Genomic DNA, 13398 nt, shown 5'->3' on the forward strand with positions numbered 1-13398 from the left:
ATTATATTCGACTTCAAATCACTTTGGGTTGAATCGGGGGTGATTCAGGAGTTTGACATTGAATCACCCTCAAAATAGAGGGCCCAATTTTGGATCAAGGAGAATCACCCCTGAATCATTTTGGGTGACTGAAGCACCATTTTTCTGGGCACAGCTGGTCTACCAGCTGGGGACAGCAAGTAGACCAGCCCTTTGCTCCAGACGTAGCATGTTAACCCACCTCAGAGAACTGGTCTACATAGACCAGTCCTCCAAGGTGGGCTGATGCGCTAATTCTAGAATGGAGGGCTGGTCTACCCGCTGACCCCACTTGGTAGTAGGGATGTGCATGGAACTGGCTGGCCTGGTTTGGTTCAGGTCTGGACTGGACTTGAACCTGACCGGATCAGTTCAGTCTGGCACCACTTAGAAACTGCCCCCCCCCGTTCAGTTTGGTCCAGGGGGGGATTCACAAAGTTGGGGGGGGTGTAATTTTTTTTTAACCTTTTGCCCCTTTGTGGGGCTTCCTCTAGGCCACGGGGGGTGGGAGGTACGTGAAAGTTCCCCCTCCCATCGCCAGGCTTGTTCATCATCGCCATGGCCCATTTTACCCCCTTTTCCAGCCCATTCAAGCCTCTGTAAGTTGGCGCAGCAACCATTTTCTCCGCCACTGCACATGTGCAAATGGCTTCTGCGAGGCCTGGCATGGCCCAGGGCCTCTGCGAGGCCATTTGCGCATGCACGGTGGCCTTTTAAAAAAAAATGAAAGAATGGCCACTGCGCATATTTATAAAATTGGGTTTTTACTTCCTTTCACTTCACATTTAAGTATTAAGTCACTGGACACAGTGATTATTTGCCTTTTAAATTTGCATTCAAATGCAAACCTGGGCAAACCCTGCTTAGCAAAGGGGACCATTCATGCTTGCTGGCTACCACATGACCTATTTTCTGCAACTTAAAGGACAAGATAATAATTCCTCCTGTCCTTGTTTCTGTACCCTCCATCACCATCTTGAATTTTCCTTCCTTCCTCTTTGACTGTATTTCTGGAAGATTCAGGGGCTGTGGGACCTCTGGGACAGACTTTTCCAGTTCTGATCATGAAAGGATTTGTCTGAAGTTCTATATAGCATAATTCAGAAATTTCATCAGAAGTATTTAGCTACAAATTAGTTAATTCTTTCAAAGGCTGTTTCTGACCTCATACAAAATGAGTCTCCAGAGAATGTATAATGTGGTAAATGAGAAGACACTTTGAATCAATTTGTTCCACCTCAATTTTCCATCTATTTTCTCTGCCCAACCTCACTTCCTTTCTGCACCGAGCCTCTTTCTTACATCAAGCAGTATATCAAAGAGAGATTTCATTTAGTCACTCTCCTACCTTCTTCTGCTGCTAGCACAGCAATTTGTTAATCTTAGATTAAGCTGCTAAGTATGGCTATGTCAATTAATCAAATGCTCTGGAACAAATAAGTTAAAATATTAGCTGATTATTGCTGACATTGTGTTTATCTGCAGCCTCTGTAGGAAATATTGCAGATCAAACCTCCCTGCCCAAATTGAAAATGCTAAATCTATTGAAAACCTTTAATGACTACAGAAGTAGTTGATAGTAATCTGTTACACTAATGGCATTATACACCAACAGCATATCAGCAGCAACCTTTGGAGTGCTGGAAATATGAGTGTTGGAAAAGACTATTACCCATTAATTTTAATTCTAAGCTAAAGTTTTCCCTGATATTTTCATGATTTCCCTTGTTCTGGAGTCTGTAGCTATTAGGCATTAAAAAGGATAAAAAAAATTGGCAACTTGGTGAAGCCAATTTTTTGTGTGTGTGTCAAGAACAACAACTGTCATTGACAGGCTAATTGAGGTAGTGGCAACTTTCTATGAACTTGGCTGCAACACTAGTGAAAGAATACATTATGGTATGATATGGTATGATATGATATGATATAAACTGTTATATTAGTTTATATTATATAGAGATCTAGATACACACAATATATATTTAATTCAAGTCAGTTTATTACGATCAAAGATCAGCACAAATAATAATATAATATATATAAACGATAAATAAATTGTTTATAATAATAAACAATTAGTGTGGATCAGGTTAGACCAGTTCAGATGAACACAGCCTGGTTCATGTGTTGATGGCGAGAATGTGTCTACCCTGATATCACTAAAGTATGTCCCAATGTGCTGCTGGGACATCTTTTAACCACGTGAGAGGGGTGTTAATCCAAATCACCCCTCTACATGCACTCCAATATTCATGCCTCCCCACACAGAGAAGCAGGCAACATGTCAGGATATAGGAACATAGGAAGCTGCCATATACTGAGTCAGGCCATTGGTCTATCTAGCTCAGTATTGTCTTCACAGAATGGCAGCAGCTTCTCCAAGGTTGCAGGCAGGAATCTCTCTCAGCTCTATCTTGGAGATGCCAGGGAGGGAACTTTGAAACTTCTGCTCTTCCATCCCCTGAGGGGAATATCTTCCATCCCCTGAGGGGAATATCTCACACATCAAGTCTCCCATTCAAATGCAACCAGGGTGGGCCCTGCTTAGCTAAGGGGACAAGTGATTCTTGCTACCACAAGACCAGCTCTCCTCCTAAGCTGTGTTCTTTCTGCGTCCCTGACATCATGATGCAAGCAGTATTCATCCGAACTGGCCCAATGAGGTTGATGAAAGTATAGTCTGTTTCTTTGCTTATAATACCCAGGTGCACACATTTAGTCCCCCAGGACACCAGCATTATGCTACTTTTCCCATGTCCTTAAAATCTTTCCTCAAAACTCACAATTTCCATGAAGCCATCACTTTCTGTGACATTTAAGAGTTTTTTAAAAATCAAACTTGATGTATACTTCACACTCCTACCAAATAAAGCCACCTCAGAAGCGTAATTATCTTCAATTACACTTAAAATAAGTGCCATTGTTTTCACTGGAGGGCCAGACTTCTGGAACAGCAAGCAGGAAGCAATGTTCTGCTTTTCTGTGTTCCATGTCACTGTCTACTTTCCCTTTCTCTCATGTTGACCAGCAGAATCTGCTGGCCATCCAAGGGAAGAGAGCTGGTCTTGTGGTAAGCATGAATTGTCCTTTGCTAAACAGTGTCCACCCTGGTTTGTATTTGAATGGGAGCCTACATGTGAGCATTATATTCCCCTTAGGGGATGGGGCCACTCTGGGAAGAGCATCTGCATGCTTCCATGCAGAAGGTTCCAGTGCTGGACCACTGTGTGAAACAGAAGGATGGACTAGATAGGCCTTGGGCCTGATCCAGCAGGGCTGTTCTTATATAAGCAACAGCCTAAAGGAGTAATGGGAAGGAAGGCATGCTGAAAATGACAGAGTGGAAGGGAAGAAATAAAACTTGAGAGGTGGAGTGCCCGAAAAATAAATGCAGAGAGGGAGAAGGAGAAGACTCCTCCAGGCACAAAAAATGGAAAGAGAAATAAAGAAGGGAGGGAGGGAAAAGAGACTATTATAACAGAGAGGAAGAAAGCTGACACATAAAACCAACTCTTCCCTCTCCTTTTGCCCATAATTTTTGACAGGTCTTCAGCTAGTAAATAATAATAGCCTAATTTTTGTGTATTCATTAGCAAAGTTCCATACTACTTTCTTGTGGGGTAGTGGAGAGCTGGTCTTGTGGTAGCAAGCATGACTTGTCCCCTTAGCTAAGCAGGGTCTGCCCTGGTTGCATATGAATGGGAGACTAGAAGTGTGAGCACTGTAAGATATTCCCCTTAGGGGATGGAGCTGCTCTGGGAAGAGCAGAAGGTTTCAAGATCCCTTCCTGGCTTCTTCAAGATAGGGCTGAGAGAGATTCCTGACTGCAACCTTGGAGAAGCTTCTGCCTGTCTGTGAAGACAATACTGAGCTAGATAGACCAATGGTCTGACTCAGTATATGGCAGCTTCCTATGTTCCTATGAAGAGATATTTTGCAGCTTAGTGGTATGAGGAAAAAGCAGACATGTATCCATATGTTAAACTGCTCATAAAATGTTCAGCACAAAGCAAATGAAAGAATCCAACAAAGGTTAACTATAACTAAGGCCTAGTTCTCAATGAAATAGTAAGCTGCTGCCTGTGTCCAGGCACATATAAACTATACATATATATCTATATATCTCCTTATTGAAAACTAAATGAGCCAGTCTGCCAGTCCAACCACCATGCCCATCACATAATTAGAAATTCCACATCCCACTCCCTATTGCTATTCCATTTTTCAACACCACACTGGGGTGTTCATCTGAACTACCCCCTCATAGCAATTTAAATAGTACACTACAGAAAAATCCCCCTCTCTTGCAATTATGAGCACCAGAACAGCATGCAGGGAGGAGGGACAAAACATGCACATTCTCAACCCTAATCGCATGGTGAGTGGGGCAGGTCAGATGTGTCATCCAAACCATTCTAGCTTTCTATATGGAGATATTTATTTTTTAAAAAAATGTATCATTATCCTCCAGTCGTGCAGTTAAACACATGTATTTCTCTTATTCTGAACAGCATAAAGCAAGATTCTGACGTATTTAATAAAACTGCCGAGATAATTATCATTGTGTAGATAACACTTGACTGTACACAGTCTGATGAGCTGTGAGCAGGGGTGTAGCTATAATTGAGCGGATGGGTTCAAGGAACCCGGGGGCCCCCCAGCTCCACCCCTCCCTATATTCCTCATTATCTTCCTCACTCCAAGGGGCCACTGGGGAGAGATGTGAACAGAGGCCCCCTCTCCCCTAGCTATGCTCCTGGCTGTGAGTTTAACCTCTGCTGCCTCTTGTCATGCTAACTGGGCATTGCCCCTGCTAACTGGGCAAAGAGGCACCTTTTTAACATGGTGATTCTGTTTATTTAGCAGGGGGAGAGTAACTGGCCCTATCCACCCCCAGCACAGGACCTCCAGTGACTGTTGCTGGTGTCTATCCTATGATTTCTTTTTAGACTGTGAGCCCTTTGGGGACAGGGAGCCATCTTTATTTATTTATTATTTCTCTGTGTAAACCGCTTTGGAAACATTTGTTGAAAAGCAGTATATAACTATTTGTTGTTGTTGCCCCCACCTGAGGACTTGGAGGAGGAGGGGGGCAGTGGATTTACTGGGAAGCGGGAAAACGTCTGAGGTGGGTCAGGTTGGTGATCTGAGCAGGGAGGCATCTGAAATGAGCCAGGGTGAGAGGTTGCTGCGGGAGGAACTAATGGGGCAGGATGGTCTTTGGAGGGAAGGGTCAGAATCTGAGCAAGAGGTGGAACCTTGCAACTCAGCCACAAATACTGCATTGTTCGAAAGAAGGGGTGCCCCTTGAGGCAAAAAGGGAGTAGCCCATTTGGCTGCAGGCCCAGTCAAGAGGCTTATCAGAAAACCTACTTTAAATCTATCATCTGGAAAGTCCTCCATTCTTAATTGCATAAAGAGTTCACATTGTGTTAAAAAAGCATGAAACTCAACCTAATATCCATCAAACGTAACGATTAATAGCCTTTGGTTGAGCCACTAGCTGCATATGAAGCGCTGAAAGAGCTGTGGTGAACTGATTGACCTGGGTCTGTAGCTGTTCTCCCGGTACTCCAAGAGTTAATGGGCTGGAGACAAACTGTCTATCTTCAACCTCAGATCTAGGATCTCTAAGAATTCCCAGGTTCAGTGCTCTCCCCCTCCAGTTTCCACCTCTTGCTCAGATTCTGACCCTTCTCTCAAAGACCATCCTGCCTTGTTAGCTCCTCCCACAGCAACCTCTCACTCTGGCCCGTTTCAGGTGCCTCCCTGCTCAGATCCCCAACCTGACCCTCCTCCGACGTCTTCCTGTAAGTAAATCCACTGCCCCCCTCCTCTTCAGAGTACTCAGGTGGGGCATGACACCTCTGATCACACTTAAATTGATACATAATTGTTAAAATCTCCACAGTTTGGTATAGAGAATACCCCACCTTTTTGCTAGTCAACTCACCATTAGCCCTGTCACTTTTAGGGATGTGCACGGAACCAGAACTCCAAACTGGTTCAAAAGACCAGCAGTTTGGCTGGTTCGAAGGGGAGGAGCTCTCTTTAAGGATGGGGGAAAGTGCTCTTACCCTCACCACATTTCCCCTGCCAAACCATTTTAAAATGCAGTGCTGGCGGGGGAAATGCAGCGGAAGGGGTAAGAGCTCCCTCCCCTGTCCTTAAAGAGATCCTCACCTTCAAACTGGCAGGTGCTGATTCCATGCACACTACTAGTAACTTTGTCTCATCTTTGTTTATTCCCACAGGCAGGAAAAGTTCATTTTGGCTACGTTTATGGCATGAGTGCTATCGGATGCATAGCAATCCATGCTTTGCTGAACCTGATGAGCATAACAAATGTTTCATATGGATGTGTGGCAAGTGTACTAGGTTACTGCCTACTACCCATGGTGATCCTATCCAGCTATGCAGTATTTTTCTCTCTACAGTAAGTATTAGACATTGACTGGAATGCTTGCAAGTTGCCTTGAGTGGTAAAGGGAAGCGTATTAATGTGCTGCTGTCATGTTGAAAAGAGACAGAGGGCAGGAATAGGAGTTTGAAGATATTATAAGGAAAGTTGAAGTGATGGATTGGGTCTTTAAAAACATTTAAGATGCACTGTTAGGGTCAAGTTGTAAATCACACAATGCCTTTCAATAAAAATTGTTAATAGCCAAAATAAATAAATAAAAATGCCTTGTTAGATTTATAGATTAGTCTTCCATAGATCAGAGCAAAGATCTGCTTAGTTCTGTTTCCAACACTAGCCAGCCAGATAGTTCTAGAGATTTACAATCAGGATGTGTTGTTGATGGTCATCCCCTATTGCTTGTCCCCAGTATTCAGCACTAAGATATAGTATATAGTGCACTGCAAATGAAGATTCCAATTATTTATCAAGGCTTATCCTTCATGAATCCATCTAATTGGTTTTATAACAATGCAAGATAGTGTAGCCATCACTAAATCCATGGCAATGAATTCCTTGTCTCTTTCCTGAAGACAATCAAGTGCCCTGAACCTTTTGCCTGTTGGAAATTCTCTGTGGTGAGAGAATCCCTTTTTCAATATAGCAGAGTGCACAGAGGCACAAACACAGCGGATTTAGTTATGCATGCATGTGTGCTAAGAGTAAAGTAACTTGGAGCCAATTGCTAGTTTCAAATCAATATAAAAGGTATTTATTAAGGAACTCCATTCTAGATAGGAAAGTGAGGATTTAGGATCTCTAATCTATCTATCTAAATGGATGCAGATGGATTCACCATCTTCTCTGCACATATGGTGCAGGGCAAGAGACTTGCCATGTTGCAAGGTCAACAGCCAGGTAGGAAGAGAGAGAAGGAGGAAGGAAGTTGAATCCCCTAAGATTAGCAATCTACATTTCAAAGGGATAGCATCAGAGCAGCAGGAAGTGATGACCAAATGTCTTTGACCTTCTAGCCCTCTGACTTACTAGTCTGTCCTCCACTGTCTGAGGCAAAGAGACAGCGCAAAGTCCTTTCCTTCCAACACCCCCTCTCGTTGTCTCGTGACTCAGTTCACAATATTCATTTTCTCTCTCAGCTTTTCAAAGCAGGGTCTTGGTAGTGGCTTAGTGAGTAAGTCTGCGAGCATTTCATTTGTCGGGCAGTAGAGCAACTTGATTAGTCCATCTTTCTGCAGACTTCTCACTACATGGTACTTCACATCAATATGTCTGGTACTCCTCTTTACATCTTCTTGTTTGGAGAGTTGAATGCAGCTTTGGTTGTCTTCATACACTGGTATGGGCTGTGGTACATCTGTACCTAGGTCCTTCAGTAGTTGACACAGCCATTGTATCTCGTGACAGCCCTGTGCAGCTGATACATATTCCGCTTCAGTGGTTGATGATGCTACTATGTCTTGTTTTCTGCTTGACCAGCTTATCGCTCCATCTCCATAGAAAATTATGTGACCACTGGTGGATTTCCTGTCTGTTATATCTCCACCCCAGTCTGCATCTACGTATGCTTCTAGTTTTGGTTCACTATTAGCTGGCAGCTTGAGCTTAAAGTGTGCAGTACCCTTTAGGTACCTAACAAGTCTTTTCATTGCATTCCAGTCCTTGACTGTTGGTGATGCAGTCTTTCTACAAAGTAAACCAACTGCTGTACTAATATCTGGCCTAGTGAGTGTACTAATGTATAAAAGCTTACCCAATGCTTCATGATATCTATGGTTGTCAGATAGTGGCTCAGTTTGATCTTCTTGCTTTATGTAGTTCACTTCCATTGGAGTTGGTGTAGGATTTGCATTTTCCAGTCTGAGCAAGTTTATCAAGTCTTTAATTTTCTGTTCTTGGTTGATCAGGAAACTTCCATCTTTCTCTCTTTGTACTTGAATGCCCAAGTAGTGTGCAATGTTGCCAAGTTGCTTGACTTCCACTTCTTTGTTCAGATGATCCATTATTTCCTTGCTGTCATCTGGATTTTCATAGGCAAAAATCAAATCATCAACATACGCCAAAATGTAAGTCCATTTCCCATCTCTGCATCTCGTGTACAGGCAGGGATCAGCTTCACTTCTTTTGAAGTTTGCTTGAAGCAGCATATCATTCAGTTTTATATTCCATGCTCTGGCAGCTTGTTTTAAACCATAAATGCTCTTTTGCAGTTTGCATACATAGTCCTCTTTGCCTTCCTGTAAGAAACCTGGTGGTTGTTGCATGTAAATGTCCTCTTCTAGTTCACCATGCAAGAATGCAGTTTTCACGTCTAGGTGCTCAACATGCATTCCTTTGCTAGCAGCAATACTTAACAGAGTCCTTACTGTGGTATGTTTAACCACTGGTGCAAAGGTTTCATCATAATCTTCTCCATATTTTTGTGAATATCCTTTTGCTACTAATCTGGCTTTGTAGCGCTGAATCTCACCATCAGCATCATGTTTGAGTTTGAAAACCCATTTGCAGCCAATAACTTTTCTTCCTTGTGGTAACTTAGTAAGAGTCCAGGTTTTGTTTTTCTGTAGAGCCTCAAGCTCTTCAATTGCAGCCTGTTTCCACTTCTGGGCTTCTGGTTGTGGTAGCTGGGATATTTCCTCCCATGATGAAGGTTCTGGTTGTTCTGCTGTTCTTGCGAGGTAGGACAGCCTCGGAGCTGGAACACCTCTGTTTGAGCGCGTTGATCGCCTCACCTCACCCTCTGTGGTCTCTTCTATCACCTCAGGTGCGTCTGGTGGATCGCTGGGGGTCTCTGTGTCAAGTGTGGTTGGATCTGGATCTGCTGTCTCCTCCTCCTCCTCAGTTCCTCTGAGATCAGGAAGCATAATCCAGTCATCAGGGTGCTTGGTCTGGTTGCTTGCTTCAGTGTAGGCCCCCTCTGAAGGTGTAGCTCTTTCATCCTCTTCAAAACACACTGCTCTGCTTATGGTTATCCTGTTGGTGTCAGGATCCAGAATTCTGTAGGCTTTGGATTGTGCTGCGTAGCCTACAAAAATCCCTTTTGTGGCCCTAGGCCCTAACTTAGTCCTTTTTTCCTTTGGGATGTATGAGTAAGCCGTGCTTCCAAAGACACGCAGATGCGTCATGGACGGCTTATGACCATGCCAAAGTTCATAAGGTGTTGTTTCAATAGGTTTTGTGTTCATTCTGTTGTGTATGTATGTAGCAGTCATGATGCCTTCTCCCCAGAATTTCTGTGGGAGGTGTGCGTCAGCAAGCATGCATCTTACCATGTCCAGTAGAGTTCTGTTCATTCTTTCTGCGATTCCATTTTGGGGCGGGCAGTAAGGCACCGTAGTTTGATGCACAATTCCATGTTCTCTCAAGAACTGCTGTGTAGCATTGGACATGTATTCTCCTCCATTGTCTGTGCGCAGGATCTTTGGCTTCGAGCCAAATTTGTTGCTTGCCATCGCCACATATTGTTTTAATTTCTCCAGCATCTCTGATTTTTCCTTCAGTAAATAAACACACGTGTATCTTGAGAAATCATCTGTTATAGTTAGAAAATATTTATGATTACCTATGGTTGCTGGTAGTGGTCCAGATATGTCACTGTGGATCAGATCCAAGGGTCCTTTCGTCTTCCTTTCACTCTGCTTTGGGAATGGCTTGTTTACTGCTTTGAACTCGAGACAAGAAACACAGTTAGTTACAGTGTCACATGGTACAAAATCAATGCCATTAGCTAATCCCTGTTCCTTCATGTTTTGAATTGATTCAAAACTTCTGTGTCCTAGTCTTCTGTGCCATAATTGTAAGCAGTTGCCATGCTGACACAACTTGGCTAGGTTCACTACATTAGGCTGGTATGCCTCAGGTCTGGACTGGGCTGGTCTTTCTCTGTCTGTAAATTGCTCTTCCACATGATAAAGACCTTGAAATTCCGAGCCCACAAGGCAAACTTCTCCATTCTGGGTAACAACACATTGTCCATTTTTAATATACAATTCACAGCCTTGTTGCTCTAGCTTGGATATTGAAATCAAGGAGCTTGAGAATTCAGGGATATACAAAACATCTCTCAGAAAAAATGGTTTAACAGATCCATCCAGCAATTTGCAATATAAAATTCCTTCGCCCTTTTTCTTTGCTTTAATTGTAGTATTATTGCCCAAATAAACAGTCTCTTCAGGAATATCAAACAGTTCAGTATAGAAACTTAGATTTTTAGAAATATGGACAGATGACCCAGAATCTAAAATCAGCTTTTCATTATTTTTCATTAAATTAACACTATAGTTCTTGTTGAAATGTCTGTCTGTATACTTGGAATCTCTATTTTCATTCTCCTTTGTTTGACTGATATTCCCAGACCTCCTGGTCTGATTCTTGGGACAATGCGCCACCCGGTGGCCAAATTCGTTACATAGGAAACACCTGAAGGCTTTGTTTCCAGCTGACCTCATTTCAGCACTGGCGGTCATGTGACCTCTCTCTCTGGGCTGAGTTTCTCTTGTGTAATCTGCTCTCTTTGTATGCAAATGTGAGGTGCCCATGCGGTTCCCTCTTGCAGCATTTCCTCCAGCATTCCCTCCCCATCTCGGGTTACGTCTGGAATGATCAATTGTTGCTTTAAGAGCAAAGTTGCTAGCCAGTTCACTTTCATAGCGTGAGTTTAAAAGGTTTCTTCGGTTAGCCTCCGAAGACAATGTTTCTACAGCCTTTTCAAAGTTTAGATTGGTGTGGGTTTCCAATTGCCCAATTATAGTGCTATAGGAAGCAGGCAAGCTCAAGAACAGAGTCTCCAGCTTTTGACTCTCTGTAAATTCCTCTCCTGCTTGTCTAAATTGAAAAAAGAAATCTTCCAAAGTCCCAATAAAAGTAGAGAAACAGTCCCCATCTTTATATTGGAGATCTTGCAATTTTCGGCGTAAATTAAACGTGTATGCCCATCCTTTCCTCATATGCATAGAATCTAGCTTGTTTAGCATCTCCTTTGAGGTTCCAAGATCACAAATAGCATAAAGGAAAGTTTTACTCACGGAAGCTGCAATCATCGCTTGTGATTTTCGGTCCTTAATTAGCCAGAGTTCCTTCTCCTTTTTCTCAGCATCCGAGGTTCCATCTGGCGGCGGGTCTTCCTCAGTAACTTGGTGGAGTCCCTCTGCTTTCAGTGCAATCTTCAGTCGAGTCTTCCATTCCAAGTAATTATCCGCTTCCAGGATGGTAAGCCTGAGTTTTCCCTCCAGGTATGCAGCCATGCTCACCGGCTCCAAAAGGCAGTTGCTGTAGATTAGCAATTCAAAGTGTCCACGCTAGATCTCAATGGATCTCCTGGAACAAACCTAACTATCTAGTTGCAGCACACGCAGCTCAAAATACTGCTCCCATAACTGGCTGGAGCCCATAACCTGTTGGAAATTCTCTGTGGTGAGAGAATCCCTTTTTCAATATAGCAGAGTGCACAGAGGCACAAACACAGCGGATTTAGTTATGCATGCATGTGTGCTAAGAGTAAAGTAACTTGGAGCCAATTGCTAGTTTCAAATCAATATAAAAGGTATTTATTAAGGAACTCCATTCTAGATAGGAAAGTGAGGATTTAGGATCTCTAATCTATCTATCTAAATGGATGCAGATGGATTCACCATCTTCTCTGCACATATGGTGCAGGGCAAGAGACTTGCCATGTTGCAAGGTCAACAGCCAGGTAGGAAGAGAGAGAAGGAGGAAGGAAGTTGAATCCCCTAAGATTAGCAATCTACATTTCAAAGGGATAGCATCAGAGCAGCAGGAAGTGATGACCAAATGTCTTTGACCTTCTAGCCCTCTGACTTACTAGTCTGTCCTCCACTGTCTGAGGCAAAGAGACAGCGCAAAGTCCTTTCCTTCCAACATTGCCAACCTTAGAAATACAATGCCATCAATTTATGTTGAAATTTATTTCCCAACACATTGAAAAGAAGAGCTGTGAGAGCTGTCATAATTACTTTACTCTTGTACAAACTGAAATCCTTTTGGTCAGAGGTTCCAAGCTGCCATATAGTTTGGTCCCACTGATTTCAGTGAGGAAGATTTAACTGTTCCATTGAAATCAATGCCGCTTAAATGTATTGAACATGAACATGCCCAGTGGGAATTCTGCCTTTGATTTCAAAAACATATGAATTGTAGCCAAAATTTCAGCCACAGTCTGTCGGTCCTCATTTGTCCATATGAATCTACCAGGGTCCTTTACATTTCTTTGCAGGCCCTGGTCTTGACCCCATCACTGATGGCGGTCCAATTGCAAGGGACCAGGGAAAGGGCCTTTTCTGTAGTGCCTCCTTTTGGAATATCCTCCAAGAGAAACTTTGCCAATCTCCTTCCCTGATGAGTTTTAAAAAGAGCTTGAAAAGCCTCTTCTTCCAAGAGGCATTTTGGGGAATGGGGTTGTAGCTCAGCAGTAGAACATTTGCTTTGCATGCAGAAAGTTCCAGTTTCAATCCCTGGCATCTCCAGGTAGGGCTGAGAGTGACTGAAGGCTAAGAGCAAGTCCTGCCTAAAACCTTGGAGAGCTGCTGACAGTCAGTGTAGACGATATGGAGCTAGATGGACCAATGTTCTGACTCTGTATAAGGCTATCACAGGCTATCAAATCACACTGAGAAAGAATGCAGAATGCTTACTCAACATACTAATATTATATGGGGTCCATTACTTCCTATGTTCCAAAACCTGGTTTTAATTGTTTCCTCTGTTTAATGCAATTTTAGTCTTTTTGTTGTTGCTTTTAATTTTTGCTTCTTTTGTTTTAACTGTATGATTTTTTAAAAAAAAACAACCCTGTGTTTTATTGTTTTAATTGTAAGCTGCCTCAAGCAGCAGGGTGCTGGAGGGCGGGGTTTAGAAATATTTTCAAATGTTAAAATAAAAATAAGATAGAAATTTAAATAAGATAGTAGAATTATTATTTTTTACATTAAATGCAGCAACTGCAC

General features: G+C 42.8%; 1 protein-coding gene across 12 annotated transcripts in view; it reads left to right on the top strand.

Moving 5' to 3' along the window:
- Nucleotides 1-13398, top strand: part of YIPF7 (Yip1 domain family member 7) — a 66159-nt gene that overhangs the window by 42104 nt on the left and 10657 nt on the right. For 10 of the 12 annotated variants that reach the window (XM_053251484.1, XM_053251488.1, XM_053251483.1 and 7 more), the window contains 2 exons: nucleotides 6273-6454; nucleotides 11529-11667. In XM_053251484.1, the coding sequence (XP_053107459.1) occupies nucleotides 6273-6454; nucleotides 11529-11667 (321 nt within the window). The remainder of the gene's footprint in view (nucleotides 1-6272; nucleotides 6455-11528; nucleotides 11668-13398) is intronic. The other 2 variants (XM_053251493.1, XM_053251492.1) reach the window with 2 other exon arrangements.

The sequence above is a fragment of the Hemicordylus capensis genome, chromosome 5 (assembly GCF_027244095.1).
Source record: "Hemicordylus capensis ecotype Gifberg chromosome 5, rHemCap1.1.pri, whole genome shotgun sequence".
Lineage (NCBI taxonomy): Eukaryota > Metazoa > Chordata > Lepidosauria > Squamata > Cordylidae > Hemicordylus > Hemicordylus capensis.